The sequence below is a fragment of the Cyclospora cayetanensis genome, unplaced genomic scaffold, assembly GCF_002999335.1.
Source record: "Cyclospora cayetanensis isolate NF1_C8 unplaced genomic scaffold, CcayRef3 CcayRef3_contig_77, whole genome shotgun sequence".
NCBI classification, from domain to species: domain Eukaryota; phylum Apicomplexa; class Conoidasida; order Eucoccidiorida; family Eimeriidae; genus Cyclospora; species Cyclospora cayetanensis.
In genome coordinates this window covers 7,068-19,794 of record NW_020312749.1, presented here as the reverse complement: position 1 = coordinate 19,794, position 12,727 = coordinate 7,068, and the positions used below count along the sequence as shown (strand labels likewise).

Sequence of the window (12,727 nt, the reverse complement as noted above, 5' to 3'; positions counted from 1 at the left end):
GTGCGCAGCGCAGAGGAGCTTTTCATCTTCAGGCGTCAGTTCACGCAAAGTCACGCGCTGTATTGCGTGCTGAATTATATCTTTTCAATGTCTGATATCACGCCTTCCAAGGTTCTGCTGGATACGGAGACAGGACAGGCTCTTCAGATGGAGTTGAAAGCTTGCTACTGCGCCTCGAGCCTGACGCTCAACTTCTCCGAGCGACTGCCCTTCAGGCTTACCAGAAACATTGAGGTTCTCATCGATGTCTTTGGCCGCACGGGCCTTCTTCCCGGGTGTATGTACACTCTTGTCTGCTGCCTGCAGCGATACTCGAGCCACTTCTCGAACGCAGCGGCGCTGCTTGTGAGAGACGACGTATCCTTCCTCTACAAGCAGAAGCAGCAGCAGCAGCAGCAGCACAAGCAGCAGCTGCAGCAACAGTTGACGGAGGGGTCTTCACAGAGGGCGACACCTGCATCCTCCTCACCCCCAGTGCCTGCTGCTGCGGCTGGAAACAGCAGCACAACCAGCAGCAGCAGTTCTAGTGTGGAAGAGATTGCTGCCGTCCGTCGAGTCGTTGACATTAATATCAGCCGCATATCCGAAGCACTCAAAAGACTTCAGGGAACGCCAAAGCCCCCAGCCGAGCCAAAGGTGAGCGCTTGCCACAGACTTTTCCCCGCATCTTCTGCTTGTACGGCATGAGGAGTCTCTTTACTTCCAAAATCCCCTGAGAGGCGATGCAGTTGCTGACATGCGCATCTGTGAAACTTTAGGAACACACGCAGGGGTCTGCCCTTGCATGCTCATATGTGCTGCCTCGTGCATCCTCTCCAGCGTCATTCTCCTCCCTCGAATCACACACACCTCGCTTACTGTGCGGTGTTTGTGTGTATGTGTGCAAGTGTTTGTATGTACTCCTATACATATATACTTCTATCTATGTATACTTATACATGTGTGCGTGTGGTGTACGTAGCCCGAGCAACTCCCAATAGACTCACAAGTGGTGATGCTCCTCGGAATTGCCACCCGCAGAGATTTCCTTGCCACTGCGAAACCTACCTGGCAAGCCTGGTACTAACGAAAATGAGGCTCAGTTGCCCAGCTCGCTGTCGCGCACCCTGCGCAGCTGTCTACACCTGGCTGCGTCGATTCGTGCAGCCTGCCCCAGTTCTCTTTTCGCCCCTCTTGGCGTCAAAAACATTGCCCTTTTAAGTGCCCTCTCCGTTTGAGCGGCAAGGCTAGCTTTCTAGCCACTTAACACCCCCCTTACGAAACGCTGCATGTCTCCCTTGCGCCGAACGCCCTCCTAAACCGGCGCAGCCATACGCACAAACTGCGCGGGGGCACTGTGTTCCTGCAGGAGCTGCTGAACTGTAGAGAAGCTCAGGAAACTCTCCCATAGACGTCGTCGCACTACATGCCAAGGCGCGCGGCCAGTGTCAAACAGCTAGCAGTATCGGCGGAGTGCTCCCCTGTACCTCCGGTCCTATGTGTGTAGCCAGAGAAAAAAAGCTGGTTCAATGTTGACAGCTAGCCGGCCGCAAACCAGTCTTCCAGAAAGCTGTGCTGTAGCTCTGGCTGGTCAAGGATTTGGCCGGTAGCCTCAACGTGGTTTATTCTTTGTGTAGTTCCGGGAAGGAGCAGCTCGGAGCCCACGCCGCACGCCAATATAAAGCATAGCGGTGCAGCCCGTGCGCGGCTACCCAGTCAGCTCCCCCGTCCGGTTGTTTATCGGCTAGCTAGGCAGCTATCCAGAGGGCTGCGTCTGGCTAGGCAGCTATCCAGAGGGCTGCGTCTGGCTAGGCAGCCTCTGGTAAGAGAGGAGAAAGCTTTATTATGGGCAGCGCCTTCCCACTCGCTACCCACAGCTCTACTTTTTAAAGAGATAAAGCTACTTAGAATAGGTGACCCCTAGCCAAACAGGGGTCCAACTATTCCCCACAGGAAATCACGCTCGTCTAGCCCTTGCTAAGTAGCCAGACGGGGAACGACCAGTCAACGGTTACCCATGCAGCGGCTAGCCACGTAAACGGCTAAGTGGCCACATGCACCTCCCTGACTGCCCCGCGGAAGGCTACCACCCACCTACGACGCTTGCACAGAACTCTTCTCAGCCCGCTAGCCGAAAGCGAACCAGCGCACTGGTGGTCAAGCGGCAAGAACGCGCAATTTCCAGGCACAAAATCAGCTAGTTCGCTTGTGAGAGGACGCTGGCAGCAAGCCACGGGGTAAGCGCACATATCGGGGACGCCACTGTCTACTTGTAGCCGGCTGGTATTCGGAAAAACGAGGCTGGTCCCTCAGCCTTCAACACTTTTCCTTGCGATTGCACGCACCTTTTTCTTGTACTCTTGCAAATTGTTTTTGTACATGTTCTGGATGCGCACAGAGACACCCCAAAGAAACACCCCTTCATACCGCCTGCGGGGGCACCAAGCCTTCCTTCCCACACTACGCTCGTTAAAAGGCCGTGCGTGTGCCGAAGTAAATGAAACACGCCCACCGACATACGCCCCTCGAAGCCTTCAGCCCACTCTGTATGTGCGTCTCCCCGCGCTAAACCCCCTAGCTTTGCTCCCTTCTTTCCCCTCCGTCCCTCCCCCCCGAAAAGAGCGAGCAAATTCTCTTTTTCTCACTCCCCCAGCTCTGAAGCCCAGAGCCCTAACCGGATGCCGCAGGCGCGAGACACCCCAAGAGCACGCTCGCTTGCTTTCACTCACTGCCGCATCCACATTCGCTGGCGATTCAATATTTGGTTCCCCCAACATAGAAATGACAGAGAGAAGGATGGCTTCGACGCCTAGTATAGGTCGCCACCGCTCCTCCGCCTTCTCCTGCTCGTTGAACATGTCATGCCCCGGTGGATGCAAAATGCTGATACAGACGCGGCCGTCTGGAAACACTGAAGGAAGCAGAAATACAAATGCAGAAGGAGACCGCAATCTCGCAAAAAAACACTACGAGTACCTGGCAGGGCCAGAAGGTGCACCGAAATCTGTAACTTCCCAGGCCAGTAGTACTCACGCCAACTTCCCAACTCGAGCAAGCAAGCAATACAGCGCGTCTCAGCCCAGCTGTAACAGAGAATGCCCGCTTCTTCACTCAGTATTACGCATTTGTACATACACTTATGTTTATACACAAGTAATAATGCCTCTAGAATACATGTATATGTGTATGTATAGAATATGGAGGCATCGAGAGAGACACTGGGAAAGAGGAGCGTGTATGGCCATGAAAACATACATACAGATTCCCTTTCCCTCGTGTTTGTCCATCTCTTTCCCCAGCTTCCCTCGATCCTCGTTACTGGCTCACATAGAGAGCGCCAACCTGCCTACTGTAACTAGCAGTAGAAAAGGAGCAATCCCACTGGCCTACCCGCCCCAGCCAATTCTCCCTACCATTAGGGTGCCACATGTCTTGTTCAAAGACCATCTCTGGTGGGTTGTTTGGAAAATCGGGAGGAAACTTGAGGGAGGCTTGGAAGATACCGCCTTCGTAAAAGGTATCCGGGGGACCCTCAAAGCACACTCGCCAGCTAAAGAAATTCGCGTCGTCATCCAGCCCGACGGAGCAGCCACTAGGCGCATCTCGAGACAGCTCTGAGAAAATTCACATGACAAGAGCACGCGAAAGGCGCCTGCAGACGCAAATCGGAGGACTGCCTGCGCTTCCGCCCAGCCTAATTCAACACAGCCACGTTTGACGCTCGGAGGAGCCGGTGAGCCGTCACTCTTTACATGCTGTCGTTCTTCAAAAAAGCACCGTCCCTCTGCTCCCGAAACGTTCAATTTCCCGCTCTGCAGTGCTGCACCTCCGTGCCTAACGTATATACATATATGCGTATATACCTCCCTCTCCACTACCCTTGTTAAAGGTTCTTTGGAAGCGCTCAGGCCACGCCAACAACGGCCGTCATGCGACCAGCAGCAGCAACAGGAGACTCCTAATTAGCGTCATGAAGCGAATTACGCGCACAAAGGCAGTATAGCAAGCCTCCGCGCACTGGGCAAGTCTCGAGTGCTCCAGAATGTAGGAACCCCCAGGCCCGCCTCTAACGCATTTCTTGATGAATGCCAGATGCTTGGGAATTCACGCCTCACCAATAAATTGCTTTTTAAGTAGTTCTCTTGCTACGTTCGTCATTTTCAGGTCCGCTGCCAGGATAGTAGAGGCCACAGAGGGAATCTCGTCGGCGGTTCGGCTTGCTCCGGCTCTGATGCTGCCGCTCTGTCTGCTGCCGCCGCTGCCTCGTATCTGCCGCGAACAGGTGACTACTCCTGTTCGCTTTCCTGTATGCGTGCCGTTCCGCTGTGGCCCGCTGGTGGTCGCACTGCCGCGGTAGCGTGCAACCAGTCAAGTGGTACTGGTGCGACAACGAATTCCCTTGTAGCAGCAACTGCAGCGAATGCCTCCCTGTACGCAATCAGATTCTGTCTTTGAGAATCGAATCCCGAAAGACGATCAGTTGTCTCTGTACATCATATGCGCGTAGCTGCATGCAGCAGCGGTAGCAGCAATTGCAGCTGCATACGGAGGGCGCTACAGCAGGGCTGCGAATAGAAAAGATACTTGAAAAAAGCACTCGGAGAGAGGAAGCAAGAATGCTTCTTTCAGTAATTGCATTTAAAGGAGCATGAATCTGGCCGCGAGGTAAACCTCAGCTGCAACGCCAGAGAGCTGCTGCAGCTGCTGTAGCAGTAGCGGCAGCCGCCACTGCCAACGGCTGGCGTAGCGCTCGCAGGAACATTCACTACACAAGATGGTACTAGATGCCGTACTTACAGTCGCCTATTCTACCTTTCCATTTGACATCTGACCAGTACCAAACCCTGTGCTCGTTGAGCTGCACGTTTCTAGTGGTTCTCTGCAGAAGGGTCCATTTCCCTGCATGCAATTGGCGCGTTGCTGCCACCCAGCCAGCCTTGCACCGCCCATTATTAGGACACGCATATTCCTTTGTTTGGCTGGCTGTTTCTATCCATTCCTTGTCTTTCTTTTAGCCGTAAAGGAAAGTACTTTGAGGCTTAGTATACACCCTCCTGAACGAGCACTGTCTCATCCGTTCACAATCTGCACTCCTTGTCTTGCATTGAATGGGTGGTATTCGCACCCAAAACCTGCCAGACCCTTGAGCACGCAATCGCACACAGTAGGCTAATGCTCTTTTTATACTCCGGTGGCGGTAGCACCTTGAATAGATATGGCTAGGCGTGCTTTTTCAATGCACCGGAAGAACAAATCGGCAGCGTCCTTGGATTTTTCATTGTCGTGAAAATGCACGATACATTACCCTTAAGCCTAATAGGCAGGATTTTGAGCGCACCTTTTAAGGCATACACTGTAAAGTCGGTCACTGCACTCGAGATCAATAGGTATCAAGTCTAAAGCCTGCACTTCATGCCCCTACTCGTTTGCATAATAAGAGGGAATGGAACACAGTCGAGATAAACGCCTGCAGCAAAGAATGACTGTGCCTTGGGAGAACGCGCAAGTGTTCTAGGTTAGATAACGCAAAAGGGACTTTTGTGTGTACGCACGCAACAATGCCATGCCTCAGTTAGCAGAGTATATGCGGATATAAGACACTCACGCGACGTGTGAGTGACTCGTGATCCATATGCTGTAGTGTTAGGCTTACTATGCACCCCGATTTTTTTAAAGCCGTCACTGCTTATACATTCGACGCCGCTGCTTCAGCGCTGCTAGTATTGCTCGAACGAATTAACAATGGTTGCAATGCCGTATCTATTATCCATCAGAATACAAATAAAAAATTGTTTGCTTGGAAAAAAGGGTGTCATTATCTACTTGATTGGCACCTTGCGAGCGAATGCGTAGAAAGTACGAAGAAGCGCTCAGTTCTCGATATGCAGGTGGCTATACATAGGGTGCTGCGCGAAAGCAGAAAGTCAGTGCAATATACTACCAAGTCGAATGAGCATAGATGACGCCCCTAGTGGGAGATGATCAAATTGCCTACATGCTGCTAACCTGGTGATCAATGTCAATGAATTAGCAACTTGCCGTCTAAGGACAAATGGCGAGATAACTATCTCATTGCTGAAAGATCGCTACGCCTACCTGGCTGCCTTGCTTTTACACCTTGACAAGTAACTTTGCCAGCTGTCCTTACAATGTCATACGAAAAGTAGAGGGGAAGAATAGTGCTTTGCCCATACAACTTGGGGCATGCAGGGTCTCTCGGTCGAACCGTTTGCGATCTCAAAAACTAGAGGGGGCTTCCTTTGCATGTAATCCTAAACTACGAACGTTTGCTGAACTAAATATACAGCTAGATTTGGTCTCTCGTTTCACGGAGAACAAGAACTAGCCAGCTGGCTAAGACTCTCTACACCCTAATTGTTCGTGGGTCCCTTCTTGGGGTATACGACTTGTTTCAGCAGCCTAAGAAAAGGCACATCTTTTTTGCAGAGTCGTCTCCAATATGCAGCTTGTAGCAGGCTTGCTTCGTGCGTGCGCTCAATTAATAACACAGGAATTCTACTTCAGCCGCGTGAGACGCCAAGCTTACAACAATGGACTCTGCTGTTGTCTCTCCGAGACCACTAACTTATTACTACAACGGCCAAACCCCGAGTGCTCAAAAGGAATTGGATTTCTGGTGTTACCGCTCAATTTGGGCATGCTCTTTCACGTATTCAGTGCTATTTGAGCACATTAGTGATGTTATTTTTCTTTAGCTATCTGGTGAGCGTCCTCTAAAAGGATCCCTGGTATACATGTCCCCTCAATGAACATCCGGCGGGCTATTCAAACCTAACAAAGGACAACAGTTCCAATATCAGCTATCGTGATGCGCTGCCGTTTGCCGTATCCATGCATTGCACTCCCAACCCTGTTAACACGCCTATAGAAAGTAGCGAATAACCAGGGTGGAAGCATCCGGAGACCAACAAGGGCGGCTCCAGGACTCGAAAGTCTCACAGAGTCTTAGCATATGAGGTGAGTAGGATATTGGCTTCAAAGGCTGGAAGGAAAATGGAAGAGTTTAACCCGTGAAATACTTCGGGATATGGCACCTGGTTGCTGTTGTTGAAGGTCATGATGGTGTAACGATGACCAGTGGCACTGCTAAGCACTGCTGTTTCCGGCTCCCTGCAAGTGGAGGCACAAGACGGTAAGAATGCAGTGAGGTATTGGCGTATACTGACCTGGAAATCTTTCCCAGGCCGACGACATCGGAATCCCGGGAGGTAGAAGCGCTCTTCTAAGACTGGAATTTCGGTTTTCTGGCCTACGCTGAAATTAATAATAAACACAAACTGTTTGCTTCAAAAGGGGTAAGGGGTATTCGATTCGACACTTGCGCTGGATTAAGCAAGGCTCCTCCGAAGGATTGTTTCATCTCGAGCCTTCTCGCGTCTCCGTGCTTGTCGGTAGAAATTTGAAGTTCCGGAGGTTCTGAAGGTGAAACTCCTTCTACGACAAGCATCTGTATCGTGACAGCTCAACAACGCTCCTAGCTGGCCTGGAATTGCCTGTGTTGGCTAAAGCGTACTCCATGTTTGATTTATTCAGGATTCCCAGTTGCTTGTTCGTTCCGGAAATGGGTTGCCTACCAGCCCTTTTTTTATCTACTGGCTCTCCGAGGTGTGTGCAATCCAGTATTCACCATTAGTGAGTACGAATTCATAGCTCAACATACATGCGTAAGGACGCAAGTCTTAGGCACCCAGCGGATTCTATCCCAATAAGCTAAAATGTTATTTGCAGTGATCTGCCTTGTTTGCCAAGTCGGCCACACTGCAACTCATCGAGTCAAATACTTAAAACAGGTGTTGCAGGAAAGGCAATACCTGATATTTTACGTCGGGGAGCGAAGGGGCTATACCCACCAGCAAGTAATCTTATCAGGTTCTTTTGCTGACGTGTCCTTCAAGCGGCATTGCAAAACATCTTTTGAAGCGTCCAACACTTGATCACCTTCTAAACATCCGCAGACTAAGCAATGGAAGCGGATCTTTAGGTCGAGCGATGAGCAGCGTCCAACTATGCTCTGCACCTCGGCCCCCCTGGCGCGCACCACGCGATTGTAGCTTCCCGCCGTCGCCATCTTTGACGCGCAACATCCACGAAGCGCTCGGGTGGATTTCTGCGTCGCCCCCTAAAGAGTACGGCTGGTTGACACACTTCATTGCGCCCTTGTCCTACCCAGCAGCCCGACACAAGAACACCCCCACTCCCACTACAACTGTCTACAGCACGAGACCTGATCGAGCTGCACATACACAAGTACTTCCTATACTAGCTCAACCCATACAGCGCATTGAGAAAAGCGGCCCTTGGGTGCGGTAACTCAACAAGCGAACCTGTACGGCTGCACTGCATCCTCCGAAATACGGAAAGACTCTCTGACGCTCCCCTTGCGTCCCCTTCATGCCCTTCACTGCCAATGCATTCGTGTCTACCTTCTTTGCCTTTCCCTCCTAACTTGAAGTGAGCCTCTCTAGGCTGTTCCGCCACTTCTCGCGCACTAGTAGACGCCACACATCAGTTCCTCTATGTGATATTACGTGGAAACGTTTTCCCGAAATCGCCTTGCGTGAAAAAACCTCTTTGAGTCTCTTCAGTGGACAAACAGCCCAAAGAAAAAACACCCGGCTAACAAAACAGCCCCGGCCGGCAGAGACTAGTGCATGCGCAAACAGTGTGTGTGCATGTATCAGTATGAACACGCACACACACACACACACCTATAAGCCTGTGTAAATGTACTCACTGGGACCATATAGGCATGATTCAGATACGAATGACCCATGCACGGAACACAATAAGGCACCGTACAAATAGTACGTGGAAGCAAAAATGCCAGCGGTGAACGCGGGGGTCGTCCAGAGCCGTGCCTGCCGCCAATCAAAACCTTCAAATCCGTCAGGCCCCTCCTAGGCTTTCATTCCTTATAATCGCGAGGGGCATGCTGTACGACACCACAACATGCCTACCGACCCACTATCCGTAACTCCGCCGTGGTGCAGGGGAGTAACGTCTCCCTTCAACACAATTCAAAACATCTGTAGAAAATTGAAGGACCAACGAAGACGCGCTTTAAGTGATCAAGCAAGCAAAGACAAACCGTGCGCCTCATTTGAGGCATAACAGCGCTAAAAGGACAAAAATGCATGAAAAATGTTGACGCGAAGGGAGGCAGTGATAACGCCGCTCAAAGGATCTACTGACGGACATGCCCAAAAATATACAAGCACATTCAACATGTCTTCCCTAAGACTCTCTAGATCTGATGCATTGAGTAGAAACGTAGCTCTCTACTCGCTCATGAAAATCTTCATTTATAGAGTGGTGCCAACGGGCACAGGCTGGGGCCAGAGCTCGAGCTAGGCCGCGCAGCCGAAGGGAAAATCGCCTTCCTCTCTGCAAACAGCAATCCGCACACACACAGCGCGTCATAGCGCGAAGCTTCCGACCGTGCTAGAAGGCTGCTCTAATTGCTCTATGCGTGCATCCAGGAAGCGTCGTTTGCACTCACTTCGCGTGAAGTAAGAACTCGAAGGTCTGCAGATCCTCGGCACTCTGCACGCCTTCTTCCCCGTCTTGCGAGTCGCTGCCAGCCGCGACGCCGACCGCATCACTCTCGCACTGCCCTTCCGCTGAGGCTTCCTTCGCTGCAACGGCTGATTTTCTCCGCTGCTGGGCCTGCGGAGTCCAGTTGGCACTCTTCCTGGCAACGCGCAGCCCGAAAGCAAACAAACCCCACTGGTACGCTAGTTGCCACAGCTTTTCCACCGTTGCATGCGACAGCCGTCGAAAGGAAATGCCAAGAGCATTCAAAGTTGAGTCGCAAAACTCCTTGTTCTGTAACGACACGCGCAACACGAAGCGCAGAACCGCGTAACTGAGAAGCCGTACAGCGACTCCGTTAACAGACGCGGCGGCCATACAGAAACGACGAAGGATGCATACTAGCGCTTAGTGCCGTTGCTTCACATGCAAAGAAGATGCACAAGACACTTCGCGGGTACAGGCGCAAAGCCAGCAGCTTTCGAGCGCACTCGGCAGCTCCGTGTGCTGGCACGGCTTGTCAGAGAGGAAATAAACGGGGAGGAAGCAACGACGACGTCACACGCAACCATGAGGAAGACAGCAAGCACAGTAGGCCGGCCAAGAAAAACAACTACGCGCACCTCAAGAACAGGCGTACTGCTGCCTATGCATGCAAGCATACATGCATGCATGCACACATACATACATAGATACACACCCACACCTGCGCCCCTTTCTCCCCTTTGATGCGTGTGCGCATTGCACGTGTTCATCACTCACGTGTCTGTGGACGACGCGCATGCGCTTGATGAGTTCTGCCCTCCCGTCCTTTCCCAACGGATAGCGAAAGCCGGAATGCCATTCGGCAGCCGTCGCCTTTGCTTTAAGGCCACGGGGGGGCAAGCACAACAACCCCCCCACCCCGACAACTGGCACTACCTTCCCCGCTCCTGCCGATCTGCCTGTCGCCGCTTTTGCCGCGACCGTTTCCTGTGATTCGAGCTCCAAGGACTGCTGCAGCACCAAGTTGTTGTCAGGAAAGAGTCCGTGATCTCGCTCCGGCAGCAAGAGTGGCTCCTTATCTTTGCCGCATAATTGCACGCCATCACTCGCATCAACAGGAGACAGGGGTCCCTGCAAGGGGGAACAACTCTGCAGACAATGCTGCGTCTCGTCGCCGCTGCTGATGCAACTGCCATAGAAATTCGAGCCACACAGTCCCATGCTTGTGCTGCTGGTGCTGCTACGGCTGCCAGGTTCTGCGGGAGACGCCGAGAGATACACAGAAGAAACGTTCGAACCATCCGACAAGCTGCGCTGTAGTGACGGCTGCTTTTCGAGCCCATCCTGCTCCAGCTGCACTAGATCGCCGCAGCGCTGCTGCGACGCGCAAGCGAATTGCTGCACTGGACTGCCCATGGTGGAGCAGCAATACGCATGGCTCACTTGCGTCGGCCGCTGCAGCACCGGCTGCAGCTCCACAGTCTGTGGTCGCTGCTCCACGCTTCCCAAGCCATGTTGAAGCGGTGGCATCTGCTCAATAAAGGGGGGAACTCCTAGCTGCTGCTGCTGCTGCTGCTGCGGGACTGGAGGAGGAGAGCAGCCGCAACACATAGCGGGCAGCGCCTGTTGTGCAACAGTGGAAGCATACGCCGTGCAACAAGGCAACCCAGCACAGTCCTGGGGATGCACTCTATCGGGGTGCTGGTATCCGTTTTCCACGCAGCAAGGTTGCTGACAGGGTGTCGAGTAGCAGGGGCAGTACGTTGCAGCGGATTGCGCTTGTTGCTGCTGGTAGTGATGTTGCTGCAGCGTCCCACACAGATACCGTTGAGGTTGCTGCGGTGAAGCAAGACAGTACAAGGGTGCGTTCGCGGCTCCCACATGGCAGAAGGCACTGCCGCGGTTCACAACTGCTGCTTCCCCACACACTCTGTCGACTGGTTGAAAAGGCAGTTGCTGCCGCTGCACACAACCGTAAGGGATTGCTTCCACGCCGACACAGGGGGCGCCTCCCGCCTGCCCATGACAACATGTGGCAGAAGACCACGCGGACAAACAAGAGAAGCCTCGGTGGGGTGCTGCACCGCTACAAGGGAGGGGAAGATCTCGCACTGCGCAGATTCCTGTGAAGCAGTTCCCCACAAGGGCCCCTGCAGGCGACCCCACAGTCGGGGGGACGGCGATCCCAGTGTCATTCTGGGGGGCGCATCGAACGCCTAGGCTTTCCACCAGTGCTGCCTGGGAATAGCCGGCGAGGGAGGGGGAGTCAAATAGTGCCAAGGGGCTAGAAAGCACCACAACGTCACCACCGACATTGTGCTGTGGTTGCGTAGTTCGCCGCTGTACCGTTGGATAAAACTGCGGAGAGACCTTCCAATTATTCGAAACACCACAATCGGAATAATGACCGACTGGTGACTCACAATCCATACCTTGAGGGAAGAGATGCACAGAAGGGCCGAACGCTACGCAGCGGCGGCCAGGCGGACTGAGGTGCCAGAGTACACCTCAGGAACTGGACAAAAAGAAAAAGGCAATGAAATCACGAACGCCGGGTTCCGTCGTGAAGACGCTGACGGCAGCTCGCACGCGAAAAAAAGCAACGAACGCTACTCTACAGGCGCTCGTAAGGTGCAACGGCAAAAAACCAAAGTGCTTTCCTTTAACGCAGATCAGCCCTCTTAAAAAAAGAGGTTGCGCTTGTAAAGGCCTGTACAGGGGGAGAAGCACAGGTCTGCTGTGCCAGGGGGTTTCCACGCGCTTAGATCCTCCGCGTAGATACAGCCGGGTACACGGGGACAAATGCTCCCAGGGAAGTAGTATTTAAACAAGTTAAATTGATTTATTAGAAACAGAGAAAGTAGATGACGAAGGCAAATTAGGAAGGGCAGGGAGAGGGCGTGTCTGTGGAGCGGGATATGAGAACGAGGGACAAGAGATCACAGAAGCGCGCTGCCGCCGGGGCAGCAGCATGGATCCCTTGAAGAGAACAGTGTCATTTTTAAGAGTAATCAGGAAATAGAAGTAACATTAAATAAACAGAGTGGCCAAGAAAGGCGGGAAAAGTCAAAAATAAGCGCTCGTTCCGGAGGTGAATAGGCAGCACAGTTCACGATCCACAAGTGGGGAGATGCCCTGCTAACAACAGACCGCACGAAAGGTCGATGATGGAACGTCTTATCGCATTTAAAACAAGGGTTCTCGAGTTAAA

The 12,727-nt window shown here is 52.6% G+C and overlaps 1 protein-coding gene across 1 annotated transcript; it reads right to left on the bottom strand.

Annotated features, from left to right (window-relative positions):
* Window positions 1-2,288: 2,288 nt before the first annotated feature.
* LOC34622487 (ubiquitin-conjugating enzyme E2 15) lies at window positions 2,289-4,137 on the bottom strand. Its single transcript, XM_026335689.1, has 4 exons — window positions 4,095-4,137; window positions 3,393-3,593; window positions 2,709-2,890; window positions 2,289-2,363 (listed from the first exon to the last, which is right to left on the bottom strand). The coding sequence occupies exons 1-4, from the start codon at window positions 4,135-4,137 to the stop codon at window positions 2,289-2,291; spliced, it is 501 nt and encodes a 166-aa protein (XP_026191474.1).
* Between the last annotated feature and the right edge of the window lie 8,590 nt (window positions 4,138-12,727).